Source organism: Micropterus dolomieu, linkage group LG22, assembly GCF_021292245.1.
Source record: "Micropterus dolomieu isolate WLL.071019.BEF.003 ecotype Adirondacks linkage group LG22, ASM2129224v1, whole genome shotgun sequence".
Taxonomy (NCBI): domain Eukaryota; kingdom Metazoa; phylum Chordata; class Actinopteri; order Centrarchiformes; family Centrarchidae; genus Micropterus; species Micropterus dolomieu.
In genome coordinates, this window is record NC_060171.1 from 25,341,127 (window position 1) to 25,359,502 (window position 18,376).

At 42.2% G+C, this 18,376-nt stretch overlaps 1 protein-coding gene across 12 annotated transcripts in view; it reads left to right on the forward strand.

The window, feature by feature from the left end:
- The window catches only part of mical3a (microtubule associated monooxygenase, calponin and LIM domain containing 3a), a 96,694-nt gene that overhangs the window by 33,839 nt on the left and 44,479 nt on the right, over positions 1-18,376 (forward strand). For 10 of the 12 annotated variants that reach the window (XM_046038016.1, XM_046038019.1, XM_046038017.1 and 7 more), the window contains exons 2-10: positions 12,434-12,843; positions 13,744-13,951; positions 14,071-14,187; positions 14,322-14,423; positions 15,158-15,313; positions 15,717-15,817; positions 17,283-17,540; positions 17,702-17,817; positions 18,199-18,325. In XM_046038016.1, the coding sequence (XP_045893972.1) occupies positions 12,565-12,843; positions 13,744-13,951; positions 14,071-14,187; positions 14,322-14,423; positions 15,158-15,313; positions 15,717-15,817; positions 17,283-17,540; positions 17,702-17,817; positions 18,199-18,325 (1,464 nt within the window). In that variant the 5' untranslated portion in view covers positions 12,434-12,564. Of the gene's footprint in view, positions 1-9,813; positions 9,922-12,433; positions 12,844-13,743; positions 13,952-14,070; positions 14,188-14,321; positions 14,424-15,157; positions 15,314-15,716; positions 15,818-17,282; positions 17,541-17,701; positions 17,818-18,198; positions 18,326-18,376 lie in introns of all 12 variants that reach the window. The other 2 variants (XM_046038025.1, XM_046038015.1) reach the window with 1 other exon arrangement.

An 18,376-nucleotide genomic window follows, 5' to 3' on the forward strand; every position in this document is an offset into this window, starting at 1 on the left:
GAAGGACTAGTTCAACATTTTGAGAAATACATTTATTTCCTTTCTCTGTGTGAGTCAGATGAGAAGATCAGTATCAATCCAATATCTGTACAGACCTGGAGTCAGGATGTGATTAGCCTAGCTTAGCATCAAGTAGAGGCAGGATGAAATAGCCTGCCCGGTCCTGTCCAAGTTAAAAAATAAACTCTCAACTAGGGCTGTGTAATTAATCAAATTTTAATCACGATTTTGATTATGAACGATTATAAAAACAAGTTAATCAAGATAAGATGATTATTGTGCCGCGTGCCGTTTTGCAATGACACTCATTTTGTTATAAATCCAGTGCACCCTCTCTGTTACAGTGGCGGCCCCGCCCCTCCCTAAAAGTCCACACTCCCTCTCAGCCAGTTACATGCTTAGTTCAGCTCAAGCCAAGATGACGGGGTTGTAACTGCTACAACTTGCTATTCATCTGTATAAGCCTACAGAATTTTAAGTTACAGTTCATAAGTTAGCCTAGCGGTAAGTGGACTTTTAAACCCCTACTCATGGCTTAAAAATTATTTATACTTATACTAAACCAGGTGTGTTAAGCCTTGCTTTATTAGTAAAGCTAGTATGTTACCGGATTTATAGTTTTCTTACTTGCTTTTGGTTTAAGAAACTGCACCTCCTGACAGAACACCACGGTTGAATTTCAGCGTAATCAACATAACAAGTTGTCGTCAACTCGAGGAGGTCATTTGTCACCTGCTCTGCTCCACTCTGTGTGATTTTTATCGAGCAGCCCTACTCCCAACACCTCTAGAGCTGACGCAGATTATTGTGTTGGTTTAACCTGTATAACAAGAAAAGAAAAATAAAAGTACAGAGCGATTGCTTGACGAACTGCAGTTCATCTTTCTGATGAGTATTTCTGGCAGTGTCCCTGGCCATAGTAGGGTTGCACAGGCTGGATGGTACCAAACCTGATAAAGTGTTTGCTTTTACAATTCAGGCTGAAAGCGTTATGTCCAAATGGAGACAAGGTAGGCGTGCACCAAGAAAATCTTTGAAAGTTTCTAAGGCATAGGAAATAAAGCGCAAAAATGTTTTTGAAAAAGAGTGTTTTGTTTAAATTAAATGTAGCTCTGACTCCATCATTAGTCAGTTGGGTCTACGATAGCAAAATAAACTTTACCTACAGCCATTTTTAAAGCTTGTGACTTCCCAGTGTGACTCCTCACATTGGAATTAATTCATTGGGACTCTGCTTCTATGGTGTGTCTCCTCCCCCTCCTTTCCAGTTAATCCATTCCCACTCCGTCACTTCTGTTTATTTATTGAATCATGACTTATAGCCAAGCACTAAAGTTTTCATCCACTGTTTAAAATGTAATCTGTGCTGCACCTGTCAAACACTTGATCAGACTACCGCCTGCATCTTGTAGTATGTGACGGGGATTAGAGTGTAATTTGTGAGGAATCTGTTTTCATGCTTTCTTCTGTAAAGCTATCATCATGCTTCATGGCTCTGTGTGGGTGTTCAGTTACCTTCCTACTGGATCAGCCTGCAGCTCTGCACAGTTCACACATGAAGGCCGACCTTCCTCTGCTCCTGGGTGTGCTGGACGATTTAGTGGAACTGGCACGGGGGAGATGAAATGATTGAGCAACGTGAAGCTGGGAAGAAAGCCACTTACATATTCTCTCTCTGCTGTCTGTTTGATGTGCATATGTGTGCTATCTAGACTTTATTTAACTACTTTACATTGGGCATTTTTTTCTCGTGGGTTTGACTTGCAGATGGGGAAACAAGCTTTTTGGAGTTTTCTCAGGTATTCATAGCTTAAAAACAGGTGTTACTTAATATTTAACAGAAGTGTAACCTTTTTTCCCTCTTAAAAGAAATACTATGCATTTACTCTTTAAATCATTGCTTAGTAATGCCACTAAACAGCGAATTAAAGAGTTGGTCAAATGCAGCAGTAATGTAAGTGATATTTCTGATTCCGCCCGAGCGAAAGCCAACACTGAATACTGTGTTTATGCACTCACTGGCTAAACCTCAAATACCAAGCAGGGTAGGTCTTGGCTCAGCTGATATCTGCATATCTGCTCTCCACAGTCCTCAGTTTACAGTCGACCTATTAGGTATCCTGGTGTTCACTGTAGTAGTATATTCAGTGAGAATATAACCTAGTTCTCAAGTTTAACTGGGGCCCTCAGGATCGCTTGCTCCCTGGAGAAAGGTCAGTGCATCTGCAGGTCTGGCTAGGGGTGTTGTCCAGTCAGTGTTGATGCAGAGAGGGTCGGTAGCTCATTCTGCTGATTCCCTCATTTTACAATCCCCACACGTCCCGCAACTTGTTTACCATCTGAGCTGCTCACAGCCGCACGCCCACACACTGAGATTAGAGAAAGCAAACGTGGGTATGGCAGGATTACGGCTTGTGCTGGCTCTGTGTCACTGTGTCCCATCAGGGCTTTGCAAGCAGCCATTGGTTTCTTTGGTCTTCTCAGATGATATTGATCATAAAAGGATTTCAAATGAGGCACTGATGTTGGTAAATCTGGAAAGAATAAATTGAAAAGGTCCAGGTCGAAGTGGCAGACTACAACTATGATATTGTTGTTTTTGTAATGCATTTTCTTTTCTGTCTTTTCTGCATGTTGACATTGGCTAACACCTTGTGTGTGAATATCCCGCACCCATAAATCAATAATATCATAACTACAAAATTTCACCCTCTAAGTGCAGTCAACCCTGGCAAGAAATCACACAATGCCAGTAGCAGGAATATCATTTTGCATTCTTCCTTTGCTAATTTCCAGCCTGCCTGGGTGGATTCAGCAGCCCTCCACAAAGAAGTGGAATTCTGGCTGTTTGCGTAGCCTCCCAGAAGCTTAACTATTAGCTTTGTAATTAATATGGGGAAGAAATGAGAGCGACAGAGTTGTACTGTAGTTTCCCATGGCCTGCCAGAATAAGAAATGCCACGGGTTAGCCTTCGTGTATTAAATGTGTGATCTAGTTATGAGGCCTCGAAGGCTACTTTTTATGTCTTGGCCCAGCTGTTTATATTCCTGCCCATCATCCTTCATGTCTGAACACACAGAGAGAGAAAAGGATCAAGTTAAGATGTTTGGCTTGTCAGGAAAAAAATTGAACCACTCTGATTGGCGTATATGATAATGTTGGATGTACTTTAAGCCTAATTCCTATCCATCTTTTGATTATTCAGATTTACAATTTACATCTGATGTCTCTTGTGTTACATAAAAACATCAGTTGAACTGGTCCTGTAGGCAGTCGGAGGCATCCTCTGCTTCTCTCCTGAATGCCTCCATTCCACAACAGTCATGACTAAGCCTTGGAGGCTAGTCTGTGGTGACTGTGTTTGTCTACTGCTCTCGGGTTACACTTCCTAGTTCGCTGGAAGGGATGGATCTGAGTATGTGAGTATCATGCCTCTGTGTCACTACGCACACTGGTGTGAAATATACAAATGAGGAGATAAGCAAATGGTAAAATCCATGAAGATTTTTTATGAGCAGTGCCATTAATAGCTGTGCTTTACAGTGTTATTTTTGCATTTTTCCTCCATCCCTCTTGTGGTTTATGACTGCATAGCTGCGGTGGCTGCTGTACTCTTGTTACGAAAGGCATGAAGGTGGGAGAAGTGGCATTCGAGTTGGGATTTGAGAGGTTTCCTAAATCAAATAGCTGCGGCAAGTGCTGGCAGGCAGCTCTAATCGACCATGTTTGACACCCATGAGCGAGCAGTCTGGGCACAGGCTCAGACTCTCCCAAAGCTGATATGAATTTCATAAGAGAGACCCTTTTGTCGTTAGTAAATATTCCCCTGAGTCGTCTCAGAGAGAGATTTGAAGCTCATTTTTTCATTGGCTGGGCTATTTTGCACTTTGAAACCAATCCATTTGAAATCCCCTGTCATGGTTGGAAAGGGTCTAATATAGGCTAGTAGATTCAGAAATGTAATGGGGCTCAGATTCAGTTAAGACCTCTCTTTTTAGGGCAGTATTGAGGGCTGCCTTGGCAGCACTACTGAGCACACTGGGACTTGTAACAGTGGTCAAGCAAGTGGCTTCTTAGTTGTTCTATTTTAGTTTAACTCTAGTTAAAAGGAACGTAGTGAAAACCACTATTTACCACTGTTTATGTACGACACAGTAAAGCACATAAATATCCAGATGAACCATTTCCTTCACAGAAACCTGTAAGGTTCTTGTTAGATAGAAAGAATTCAGATAAAAATGGCATCAAATACTTGTACTGCATATTCAAATAGCCTCGCTGTATTAAACAATACTGAAGATCCATTTGAAGGGGCATTTATGCTTTACTCTGAGCTTACAGTGGTCAGACAGGAAAGGGAGAGAAGATAACGGTGATGAAGCCGGCACAAACAGAGGATGCTGCATGCACATGTTGTACTTAAAATCGTACGTAAATCTCGGTTCACTGAGTCCCAAGACACCAGAGACATGATGAATGTGACATAGAACAGGATGTTTTTCCACTGCGCTGAGTATTAATGTGTCATTCTGTTCGACATTTAAGACAGGACAACATGGAAGTCATAGGTTTATTGGTTCACAGGCTGATCTGTTGCTGGAGTTGGTGAAAATCTGTACCAGTGGTGGGAGCTAACATGAAGTGCTCAGCTGCACAGCACAACCTGACTGTCAGGAGCACATGTGATTCAAAAGCCAGATGGTTTGGAGACTGCCTCTGTCGGAAGCCAGATGAGTTTCAGTCAACAAATGTCTGTGTACCCTGCGAGCTCTGATGCTTTGTCTGCTGATGTGAATGGACATAAAACTGTCTCCATTCCTGTAGGCTGACACCCTCTATTTGAAGAGCAGAAATGAGCAGAGTGGTTTGCATAATGAATATATCTGTACAATATCAGATATCAAAGAGCGTAACACAGCTATTCATTCACCTTGTTGACTTAAGCTTTGCGTGTATTATCATTCTGTTGACACACATGGGATAATCATTATTATTATTATTATTACTACTGTCATTTCAGGGAATTATTTTCCTACCAGTTTTGATCTGCTGGTTTAGAAAAACACACTCTCTACACTGGTGTTTATAGACTTGACTCTGGATAATACCTTTCAGGCCTGAGGCTCTGAATACCCTTCTTATATTTATAGCTACGGTTTACAGGCAGACGCAGTAATGATGAGCATCCCTGACAAGGCTTCTGTCCTTTTGAAATAGGAATAAAAGAAAAGCTTGAAGAAATCTCAGGCATGTATGTGGGAAAACGGCCCAGTGTTATGATTGGACTTGTTTCCTGCACCTTGCTTGCACCTTAATTATTATGCACAGCTATGCACAGGGCAGACACACACACACACCCTCTCAAAAATTCTAGTTGGATGCATCACCATGTGACCAGCGAGTCAATGTGGGACTTTGGAATTATTGTGTATAATATGATTTAGACTTCATATCATAATTGGGTTACTTACCCGCATATGCAGTTTACAACATAAGACACAGAAGAGTCTCACATTTGAGATTCTTGAACCCAACACAAGGTTAGGATTTTTGCTTAATACACCAGTTAAATGTAATTGTTTTTTGAAGAATTTTTTAAGAATAACATTTCATTGATTGAATGTGTGCCATTATTTATTTGGTAGATTTTATCGGTTTAGGGTTGATCTGCTTTTTTTTTGCTGAGAGTTGGATAAGAAGGTTGATGCTACTCCTATCACTGTACATTTAAGTCCAGCCAGGAGCTGGTTAGCTTAGCTTAGCAACACAGACTGGCAGCAGGGGGAAACAGCTGGCCTGGCTTGTTCCAAAGGTAAAAGTACTCTAAAGCTCAACAATTAACATGTTTTATCTTGTTTCTTTATTCTGTACAAAAACTAAAGTTAAAGTTTTATGGACATTTGTGTGTGTGTGTCCCCACCCCCCTTTTCCAGTCTGGATGCTAAAGACAGCTAATCATCTCCTGGCTATAGTGTAACTCTCCAGAAAACTAATGATTTCCCAAAATGGAGAGCTTGCTTAAAAAGAAGCAAGAATAGCTTCTAAAAAAATTAACCTACCATTTTTCTCTTTTCATTTACATAATGATGGTTGTGAACTTTTCCTAATTACTAGCCCAAGTAATATAATGGAGAACTAATTTTGTTGTCAGTATGATCTATTTACTGCCTGCAGGCTGCCCCTGAATAGACCACACCTGCTGCTGCATTTTTCTGTAATTATAGTCAAACTGTAATAAAGCTATCTACAGTACAGTGACTTTCATATTGAGTACAAGACAAAATGGATGGTAAGCTGATTATTAACTCTAAAGAACAAAGACTAAACAGCAGTTGTCCTAAGGCAAACAGGGAAAAACTGTCAAATCCTAAAGCTATTATATAGAGATAGAACTAGTAAATCCAGTGTGGTCTGCTACAAGCTCGATGAACTAAATCTTCTGCTTGTACATCCATCATTGTGAATTTATCCACTGCTCAGGGAGAAAGATCACGTTGCATCCTGCACTCTCCCTCCTACTCTGTGTCAAGTAGGGCTGCAGCTAACAATGATTTTAGTACTCAAAGCTTCTACAGATTATTTCATCGATGCATTGTTTAAGAAGTACTTTTGCTTGGCGCCGATGCGCCCCGCCGTAACGGGATCAGTTGTGTACATTGATAGACAATAGATATTTATTAGTCCTTTCACCAGACGGAGAACAACAAACGCACGTGTGTACATTTACAGCTGAGGACTGCGCCTTACTTTTGCTAGCCTTCAACTCAAGAATCAATCATGGTTTCAGTTAAATGCTAAAGTTGCTGTTACTGTTGCCGTGTCTGTGGTCCGCTGGCAGAAAACCGGTTGCTTTCTGATCAGGTGCCGTCGTGCTGTTGCAGTAGGCGACATAAGTTTCGTTTTTATGGTGGACAGAGTTGTTGTTTTCTTTTAGCTTGAAATAATCCCATACTTTGGACACTTTCTTCTTCGTCTCTCACTATTTTCTCTCTCTTTCTCCACTTTACCAACCGCGCCATCATAGTCACGTCATGTACACACAGCGTAAGCGCGAAGTGCGACAGTAATAAATGTCCGTTCAAAACAGTATAACGCTGTAACGCTATATAGTTCTGTGGATTAAATGAAGCATCGATGCAAAGAATTTAATCGATGAATCGTTTCAGCCCTAGTGTCAAGTCTCCTGATGGATGGATGAGGAGGAGAAGACGGGTTGGGATATTACTTTCATCCCCAGGGTGTCCCCTGAGCATCAGTCACCCCCAGAGCTGGAGACTGACGGAGGACTAAATGCTATTTTAGGATACGCACTGACAGAGACACAAGCTTACAGTCAGCCCCAGTCATCACAGTTACTCAGTGGGATGCAATTTACTTGTTTACTGATTATTTCCACAGAAAGAGAGCACCACACCACCAAACTCCTCTTTTTCACCTCGGTATTCTGTTCTCTGTTACTTTGACAAAGACAATGACATGTTTTGGATATTTTTGTCTATTCTCTGTTGCTTTTATGTTTTTGTAGGTCTGTGGCTTTGATCCTGGAATGAAAATTAAATTAGATGCAGAAGGCAAAATAAAAACATGGAATAATTTGCCATTCCCAGATAGTTTTTCCTCAATGACCAAACCAGCAAACAACAACAAAGCAAAACATAAAAGCCACTACATGTTTTGATACATTTTTAATTTACAATAATTTAACTTACAATGTTATTAATTTACTTTTTATATTCTGTTATTTATTTCTGTTGGTAGTGACAGTGTAAATACAATGCTGTCAAACATGTAGCTTACTAACCTAATCTTTGGCTATATTTTTAGATTAGAGGATGATGTAATGCAACCAGAAAAAGGCACAGGCATGCTTTATGTGTGTGTGTTTCATGTTTTTATATCCCAGTGGGAACTTCAACATGAATGCACACTAACAGAAGGGGACTTCCGTCACCGTGGGGACAAAAATTGAGATCCCCACAAGTAGAGCCGCTTTCTGAGGGTTAAGACTTGGTTTTAGGATTCAGGTTAGAATTAAGTCAAGGTTAAGGTTAAGAGCTAGGTAATGCTTTTATGTCAACAAGATGTTCCTACAAACGTGTGTGTGTGTGTGTGTGTGTGTGTGTGTGTGTGTATATGTATACTCGGGGAAGGGGGGCTGTGTGTGCAAGGGTTTGCATGCATGTGTGTAATTCTTGTGTGAATGTGTGAAATCCTGCATCTCACCCTGATGTCTGGGGAATTTGAGTGCATGTTGAGTCAAAGTTGTTTAGATTTTCCCTCTTTTTATTATCCACTTAAAAAACGAAGGACATTGGAAATAGTTGACTTTTTCATAAAGATTTTCCCTCCCTTAGTGTCACGTTGCAACTTGGTTTGGCATATGGATCTCTGCAGGAGGCTACTATTATTCAAATTATAGGCCAGGTTTATTATAGTCATTAAGGTCAGTGTAGCATGTCACAGCAGAGTTGCTTAAGCTGTCGCATCTTTTGACATCTCGCACATGCACGCACACACACACACACACACACACACACACTGTGACACAGTATGTCAGTCAGTAGTTGCACCCCCATTTTCTTCAAAGAGCTCAAAATGTGTTAGATGTTTACTGCTAGCTTTCTCAGATTTCTGTCATAAAGGTTAGTGTCTTCTCAACTCCCTTGCTTGGCTTTTTGATCGCCATAAACCGCGCGTGTCCTTAAAGTAAAATGGAAAGCCCACAGAGGGAATCACTTTCGTCCACGCTATGAATGGGGAGAGTAGCACAACAAGAGACTGAAGTTAGTTCTCGCAAAACAGATTTTATTTCACCCTGAAGTGAATTATTGGCCCTCTGAGATCGTCCTCCCACGTTCCTGTTCGGTTTGATGTGCCTTCTTTTTCACTATGGGTCTCATGAAGCTTTGAACGCAGAGTTTAAAATGAACTGCTTTACTTTACGCTGCCTCGTAGACCAGTCTGCGTAGTGATGAATGCTTGCCTTCTGTCAAGTTGAAAACTAAAAGTAGGGTCAAAGAGCAGAGTGGAAGAATTCAGAGCCAGACTTTAAGATGTTCCTGTCAGGCTTTTTGGGGTGGATGAGATTACAGTTTGTCTGTTGATGTCATATAGACTCAGAGAAACCACCACATATGAGGCCTCGTAAAAGCAGCAACGGGCTCTCACCCATAAGTAGATCAACTCCTAGTCAATCAATAGATAGAAAATGAAGGACACTAATTTGATAATCCATTAATCATTTAAGTTATTGTTTTAAAATGATCTGGTTCCAGCTTCACAAATACGAATATCTGTTGATATTGATTGAGTCAAAAACAAGCTACTCGAATATGTCAACTTGGGCCTTTGGAAATTGTATACAAATCTTTATTGGCCCAAGATTAATCAACAGACTAATCAGTAATGAAAATAAATTATTATTTTTTTTTTCAGCTCTTCCTGTGAGGTGTACCCATGATATTTAGGCTCACTGCTCTAAAATCGTATTTGTATTCCACTGTATCACTCCAAAAATGTTTTAAAAGGAATAGTGACCTATTATGTCTACTCTCCCAAGCTAACCATTTTTAGTCTCTGTCAGACAACAATTACCAACCAAGCAGCGTCACTGTAGTTGCACTTAACCAACTCATTTGATGCAGCACTTGTTGCACCATAACTCTCATGGATTGTTCTTTTCCATTGCACACTGCATGGATGTAAAGCCACACACTAGGAACACAGCTACTGAGAATCTGGCACCAGCACAGTGGCCCATTTCTGTGTTGAAATTAACCTTGAAACTGTCTTTTATCCTTGTGTATTTGCAGCATGCTATCACAGGCCCCCAGCACTTACTACACACTAAAGAAACTGCAAGCCTGACTGCATCTCAGTCTGCTCTGCAATCAACCACAGCATCCTGAGTCCCTGTGGAGGTAAACAGGAACAGGCTTCAGATGCCTGATTAATATCTGAGTGACGTTTATGTACTCTCGTATTTTGGATCCCACAGTCATTATTATTGACTGGTGAATTAAGGACCATCGATTGAGTCATTTGTAATGCTCATTGGCTGTTTCCTATGACACCCAGTCAATCAGTTTTGTTCTTTTAATGCTGTCTGATCTTAACTGTCATTGGGATTAATGTTAATTTTGCATATAAACTCCTAAAATTGTATTACAGAGGGGTCTGTCACAGATGGTTTATCGTGTGTGTGTGTGTGTGTGTGTGTGTAACCACAACTGCTGCAGGTGCGGATGGAGCTTACAGATTGTTTTATTTTTACATTTCTTTGAGGTGATAGACAGTTGAGGCATTCATGCAGCTCACTCACATTGAAATGGTCCAGCAGCTAAGCTAAATGCTTGTGTTGGAAGAGGCCATTTCTGTCTGTGCTGGCACTGTACCCTTCAGCCCTGATCCTGACTGACTGAGGCAGAGCCAAACCCAGAGCCTGCTGTTTTCACTGCAGGAGGAGTTGGCAGGTTGTGTAAAGGAGGCCAGCTGACCTCTGTACCTGCCTCCCTTTCATCTTTGCCACTGGGACTGGGACTACATAGGTTTTTATGAACTAGTTCAGCATCCTGGACAGTGGAGTACAAAGCTCAAGTTTTTACAGAGAAAGTGGCTCACAGTGTAATTATTCATGTGTGTTCCTCAGGATTTCAGTTGCTGTGTCCTGTCTTCCTCACCTGATTGGTGGCTGTCCTTAGAGCAAAGATTAAGTCCAAACATAATTTATGATGATGTCTTACAATATTCTGTACTGTAAATTAAAAGGAAAGGAAAGTCTTTTCCATACACACACTGTATAATATTAAAGGAATAGTTTGACAAGGGTTAGATGGCTGTACGGTAAATATGAAACTTAGCTTAGTGTAAAGGCTGGAAACCGGGGGAAACGGCTAGACTGGCTCTGTCCAAAAGTAATACCAGCTCTTGTGAAGCTAATTAACATGTTACATCTTCATTGTTTACTCTGTACAACAACTGAGACAATAACATATTATTAGTGAGCTTTGGAGGGGCTGGTCAGCAACTTTCTCTCCCCTGTTGTTAGTCTTTTTAACAGTCTCCCGGCAGTAGCTGCATATCATAATAAGATATGTAAACATGCGTGTTTCTCTACCTACTGATTTAATATTTTTTCTTTTCCTAGCTGACTCTTATTCTTGGGAGAGTTTTTTTACATGTTGAATGAATGACTATCCCATCTGCTGAGCCATTGTTACATTTACGCTTTTATCCAAAGCGACTTACAATTGCTATACATGTCAGAAGTCGCACGCCTCTGGAGCAACAAGGGGTTAAGTGTCTTGCTCAGGGACACAATGGTAGATGTCTCACAATGGGAATCGGACCCAGGTCTCCCACGCCAAAGGCAAGCATCTTATCTATGCGCCATCACCACCCCTCTTAACAGGTAAACCAAGTTTCTGCATTATTGCCCTCGGTAGCTAATGCAAACCAGGGCCACTGCATGGCTGAAAACGTATTATCCAGCAAAAAGATCAAAACACATTTTTTCCCCCTCAGTCATAATTACCACTTCTGTCATAGCGCTTTCCGGCATACTTTCGGCATTACTTTCATCCTCTTCTTCTCCATTATCTTCCTTTTATACTTTGTAATGCTGACCCTTTAAAGACTGCTCATGCTGCTAAATACAGTCAGAGTTAAAGACAGAGAGCCCATCAGGACATTCCAGCCATGACAGCTGAGCCACAGACACCAAACAACATGAATGATCTTGTCCCCCTTGGGGTGAAAAGGCAGAACACATAAAGTTGGACTGCTGCAAGACATAGGTAAAACAACAGCGAAGGTTTACTCTGTATTTACACAGGAAGCTATACAGTAGCAACCCAGGGGGCATGTATAGTGATTGGTTGGTACGGTCCATTGCCAGATATTTTTTTTTGAATGACTAGGATTGTGTTTTGTTTCTTAGTGTTTTTGTTATGAACTGGCTATTTCCTGTGTCTGGAGTCTGTCTGGAGTGATTTGTGCCACACAGATGTGTCTACTCACTTGTGCCCTGTGTGTTTCCTGTTTGGCTTCGTGCGGGCTCAGTGCCCTTCCTGTGTCCGGCGGCCTCATTCCTCGACAGATTAGAGGTTGTTTGAGGTTATGTCTCTGCAGAAAATGGACTGCGAGACCTTAAATGACCTCGCCTCTATTCTCAATTGGTGCCGTAATTGCTTGTCCCACCAGCCGTTATATGTATGATTGTCTAGTTAGAAGATCCGGGCCCATTCCTTACAAAGGGAGCCAAATGAGGCAAGTATCAACTGGGTTCCTTGCCTCTAATTAAAGTTTATGTTTATGTTGGCTTGGACAGCGTTGATATTACTTGAGTATTCGAAAGCTGTAATCTTGTAAGTTTGCTTTTCTGTCCGATTTCAACATGTGGTAATGTTTTATTTCTCTCCCTCTCACTGGCAGAATGAAGATGACTGAGGCTGGAAGTTAAGAGCCCTCAACCAGAGAGAGCGTGTTCCAGGACTGGGGCTGGACCCAGAGACCCCTGACCGGGGGGGGGTGAGGGCCCTTACAGCCCTGTGTGAGTCTGGACCATGGGGGATGGAGGCGCCGGGGCTACTGGAGGAGATGGGGTGAACCGGTCCCATGTCCTGTTCGACAACTTTGTCCAGGCAACCACGTGTAAGGGCACGCTCAAGGCCTTCCAGGAGCTGTGCGACCACCTGGAAGTCAAGCCCATCGAGTCCAGGATCTTCTACCACAAGCTCAAGTCCAAACTCAACTACTGGAAGGCCAAGGCACTCTGGGTAAAGTTAGATAAGAGGGCTAGCCAGAAGGAGTACAAGAAAGGCCGTGCATGTGCCAACTCAAAGGTAAGCCTGGAACATTACAAACTGTATGATTAATGTAAAGGTGGCTTTGCTTGTTGGTGGCTTCAGTTCACTGAGATCTAAAATCTGACCTCAGTGTCAAGGAATTTAACTGATGCTCGCTTTATATGAAAGGACACTATAGGGAGTCTTTTGTTGTGGACACCGTTCACTTCAGTTCACTGTTTGAATTTGATTTGTCACCTCCTCTGGTTTACTGTGTATACTGAGCTGACCCCCAAATATGTGCTGAGGCTGTATTATTATTTTTTGCTGAAGAGTTGAATTGACAACTGTTGGTTTGGAAGACAAGTTCAGATTTGAACTATGCTCTACAAATAAAGTTCACGGAAGTTAACCAACTAGTAAAATTTCCTTTAGGATGAATGCAGTTCTGGATTATCTTAATTTAGCTTCGTTTAACATATGTTAATTTATGTTATGGTACCTTAGCTTCAGTTATGTTACCTTTTAGCTCATCTTATTTTGTGTTATGTTGTAGTTCCTTATCTTTGCTTATCTTAGCTCATCAACTATGGGCTTCATCGATTTCTTTTTTTTGTTTTTTTTTCTCTTCATGTGGTGTATCCCATTATTTACCTCGTATTATTTGGCAGATGCCTTTGTCCAGAGCAATTCATTGACATTGATTGATTGATTGCATTCAAACTCAAGAAGCAAGAGCTTGATGTCATCACAAATTAGAAGTGCAACCCTCCCAAAATACAACTAAAAGTGTGTTAGAGAGCTGCATTGCAGGAGGTTTTGTGCTAGCGTGGGAGTCTCAATAAGTGGGTTGCAATGAAAGATGGGCAGTGACTTTACATGACTTGGTTTTTCACGTGTATTGGTCAATATATTTCTCATAGCTTGTCTATAATATCTGCGTCTCTCTGTATTTAGTGTCTGATCATTGGTGCAGGACCATGCGGCTTACGTACAGCCATCGAGCTGGCTTTCCTGGGGGCCAAAGTGGTGCTGCTGGAGAAGAGAGATGCCTTCTCTAGGAATAATGTGCTGCACCTCTGGCCCTTCACCATTCAGGACCTCAGGGGCCTCGGGGCAAAGAAGTTCTATGGAAAGTTCTGTGCTGGTGCTATCGATCATATCAGTGAGTACACATGACTAATTTTGTTTACACAACTGATACTGTATATGACACATTTGCCTGTGGGTTTAGCAGCTCTGATGTCATTCAAGTGTTCTCTCCATCTCTTTATTGGATTGTAGGTATTCGTCAGCTTCAGCTAATGCTGCTCAAAGTGGCTCTCCTGCTGGGCATAGAGATCCATGTCAATGCCGAGTTTAAGGGCCTCATTGAGCCCCCTGAAGATCAAGAGACTGAAAGTAAGAGTTAAGCTGCTGCCGGACAAGCTGAAGAAAAATGAATGGAAACTCAACGTGTGTTTCGTCAGAGAACTATCTGTCAGCTAGCTCTGTTGATGCATTTCTGTCTGATTACACATGCTGTGTTTTCTTAGGGATTGGTTGGAGGGCTGAGGTCCACCCCAGGACACACCCTGTCAATGAGCTGGAGTTCGATGTCATTATTGGAGCAGATGGAAGGAGAAACACGCTACCAGGCAAGTCTGCATGTACTGACTGGGAGAAATGCATTAGTAATGCGGTTTTTAAGTTGACTCAACAAGACAACGCAAAACAGCACAATTTGTTTCTTTCTTTCTTAAGCGGACTTGGAGGATAGTCAGAACAATTATGATCTCACTTGTGTACAGCTGTGGTCGGGGACCTGACCTCACTCCGTTCCTCGCGTATGAATGAGCATATGTGTATATCTGTGTGTGTGTGTGTGTGTGTGTGTATCTGTGTGTGTGTGTGTGTGTGTGTGGCTGGCTGGCTGGCTGCAGCGTAGTATTTCTGACTGCTCTCCCAGCAGAGCACACTAGGAATTGTTAAGTTGGCTGTCTGTTTCCTCTATGAGTGTCGGGGCCTCACACACAGCCACACAGGCCCCTGCGGATTAGAGTTCCATGACCCCTCTCTGTACTACTGACCGCTGCATCAAGGATGGGAAGCAGCAGGCTCCCTCTGGGATAACTATGAACTACAAACGCACAGCTTGAAAAACTAGAAAGCTGTTTACGTTGTCGTGATGCAGAACATCTGGTTGCATTTATAGCATACATTATGCATTTGTTGGGTTTTACATGTTGAAAACCTTGTTCTGCAATTTGAGGGTTAACTCCCTTGTTTGGGAATGTTTTTGGATTTATGGTGTCACAGTTCAGGTCTGTGCGCGATCATTGCCAACCATGAGGTCACGTCTGCTTCCTCATCCTCTTGTAACTTTCCCCAGGGTTTCGGCGTAAGGAGTTCCGGGGCAAGCTTGCCATTGCCATCACCGCTAACTTCATCAACAGGAACACGACAGCGGAGGCAAAAGTTGAGGAGATCAGCGGGGTGGCCTTCATCTTCAACCAGAAGTTCTTTCAAGACCTCAGAGAAGCAACAGGTCTGTCACAGCTTTATTGTACTACATTGCGTCAGGCAGTTTATGTTCTTGAGGTAACTGTATGATGAAACACCTCAGGATACAGCATAAAATGTTGGAATTATAAGTACTTCATGTAGTTCATGGAGGGAGTGGATACCAAGGGGTGTTTTGGTAAAAGAAAGGTAAAAAGTAACTAATAATCAGTCCTTGGATGACAGTTCTGAATTTGTCAGCTCGTCCAATTAAAATACTTGCCAAGCCTGCCACAGTTTATTGCTGACATGACGATGTCCCCAGGGCTTTGGTTATGTGCTCTGAGACGTGTAATTTCTGCTCTAATGATGACAGCCAGCTATAGCAATAAGGAAAATGATTTGTGTTTGGTATGTGACAATACGTCTTTCTCTCTGTCTTTGTATAGGTATTGACCTGGAAAACATTGTCTACTACAAGGATGACACGCACTACTTTGTGATGACTGCCAAAAAACAGAGCCTGCTGGAGAAAGGAGTCATTCTGCATGTGAGTGATCAAAGCCCAGAGCTCAGCTCAGTGTGGTTTGTGTGTATGCGTGTGTGTTGGAGAGACAATTGTTGAATCTCATCCTGTCTCCATGTAGTTGACAAAAAAGGCTATATGCTCTCTCAAGTCTCAGTCTCTTTCATTCTTTCAGTCTTTTATGCGCTTTTTGTTTTTGCCCAGGATCGGCCTAATGGTCTAATTAAGCCAACAGTGTTCAGGAACAAACTGCCAATTCAAGCACACTTCGTTGAGTGTTTGTGTCCTCACTATAAACGGTAGTTTCCTTTCCCTGGCCACTTTCCACAGGAAACCGGAAAAGACCTTTTTCACGTCTGTCTTCATGTACAAACATAACAGAAGGTGCGCTATGATTGTGTGGTCGGTCTCTTAAAGTGTTTTTGCAAACCTAGTCACTGTCATCACTCTTCGTCAGATAATTTTAGCTGTCTGACATAAGCACAATCATTCTACATTATTCGGTGGGTATAAGCTGTCCCTGTCTAAGTCTGTGTGTGTTTTCATGGTGAGCTGATGACAATAATGAGGTTTTGGTGCACGCAGTGGTCTGAACCCAGAGGGCATTTGGAGTATGTAGGCACATGTTAATGAAATGTCTGGAAGTTCCCATTTAATACAGAGTCCTAGACAGTTCCTTTTATAGCAATGTAACTGACTCAGTCCTGCCCCTTGGAAAGGGATAGAGGAAGGGCGGCGAGTCCACACAGTTCAAGGCAGCACCGCAAATCAGAAACAACCCTCATTCATATCTTCCACTAACCTGCCCTGTCCTTCCCCTCACCCACCACCAAGCCTGGCAATGGACAACTGGGGAGCTTGAAGGTTGAAGAATGTGGCTCTCACCACCCTCTATGAAAACATGTCACTTTGAAAGCATGCAGTGATTTGATGCTACATGTTGGAGAGACTTGTGAACTGCACAGTTCACTCCGCTGCAAGTGCTTGGGCCTCTTTGTAGCGGAGAGACGTCTTAAAGGGACTGTCCACTTCAAATGGTTCCTTAGTTCACATGTAGACTTTTAGGATTCTTCATATATTCTGTATGTATTTAGTTTTTAATATAATAAGTTCTTAATAAGTTACTCAATTCTTTTGTTGTTCTGATGCTTTGTTTTTGTTTTAGAGAAAGGGATTATAAATTCAGTGCAGTAACACAATAACAGACTTGACTGTGCCTTGTCTATTGTTTTTGAGTCTGTCTGTCAGGACAGCTGGTCATGTCTCATCACTGGTATAACCACATTAGCTTTCTATGATAGCTGCCAATTTTATTTATGTTGATTAAGTCTTATATTATGGCTAGATTTAGTTTGAAGACTCTGGCTACTACTCATTGATCAAACAGTTTCATCACACTTCTCTGGACTTCTGTTATTTATTTATTTATTTATTTTTTGAGTTTTCATCTTGATGCCAGTTCTAATCTCATCACTCATCTCTCCTGTAGGACTATGCAGACACAGAAGTGTTGCTGTCCAGGGCTAATGTGGACCAGGCTGCCCTGCTGTCTTATGCCCGCGAGGCTGCAGATTTCTCCACCAACCACCAGCTTCCCACGCTGGACTTTGCCATCAACCACTACGGCCAGCCTGACGTAGCCATGTTCGACTTCACCTGCATGTACGCGTCAGAGAACGCCGCCCTGGTGCGCCAACGCAACGGCCACAAGCTGCTGGTGGCGCTTGTGGGAGATAGCCTGTTGGAGGTGAGAGAGACAGCAGAGGTTTTAAAAGCTTTCCATGAGACCACGTTTTATCATTCTACACTTGTGACGTTCAAGTTGTACCCCTGTTTGTTTTTTTTATATCCTTGGTTCTTCTGAGACCGTATTTGGTTATTGAATGTGGTGTTTGCTGTTGTCTCCAGCCCTTCTGGCCCATGGGCACTGGCATCGCCCGAGGTTTCCTGGCAGCCATGGACTCAGCTTGGATGGTGAAGAGTTGGGCTCAGGGAAAAACTCCTCTAGAGGTTCTGGCTGAGAGGTGAGGGTGTGGAAACAATGATGCACACACACTGAGACTCGCCCTACTCTTGTACTGCATTCACACGCTCATGCACACACAGCCGCACATACATGCTATCTCTCTTCAGACACACCCTTTTATCTCTAAGTGCTTTACTAGGAAATGTGCCTGTATGTGATTTAATTCATCAGTGCCACCTCTGATAGTACTAATGGCAGCTTTCATAAGAACTGACTGTGACTCTTCTGTTCTGCTTTAACACTCTGTGCTTTTTGATAACATCAATCAACAACAATGTTATTATATCTACTGCAATAGTATCTCTCTATATTTTCCTCCTACTAGTAAGACTCTACTTTGTACATGGGAATATATTACATTTTTTCCTCTCCGCTTTAGGGAGAGTATATACCGTCTACTGCCCCAAACCACACCAGAAAACGTCAGTAAGAACTTCAGTCATTACAGTGTGGATCCTACTACACGTTACCCCAACATTAGCCTCAACTTCCTCAAGCCCAGCCAGGTGAGTATCGCCGCTAACAAACTGCAGGGGCCATCTTTGTCTCTATTGATC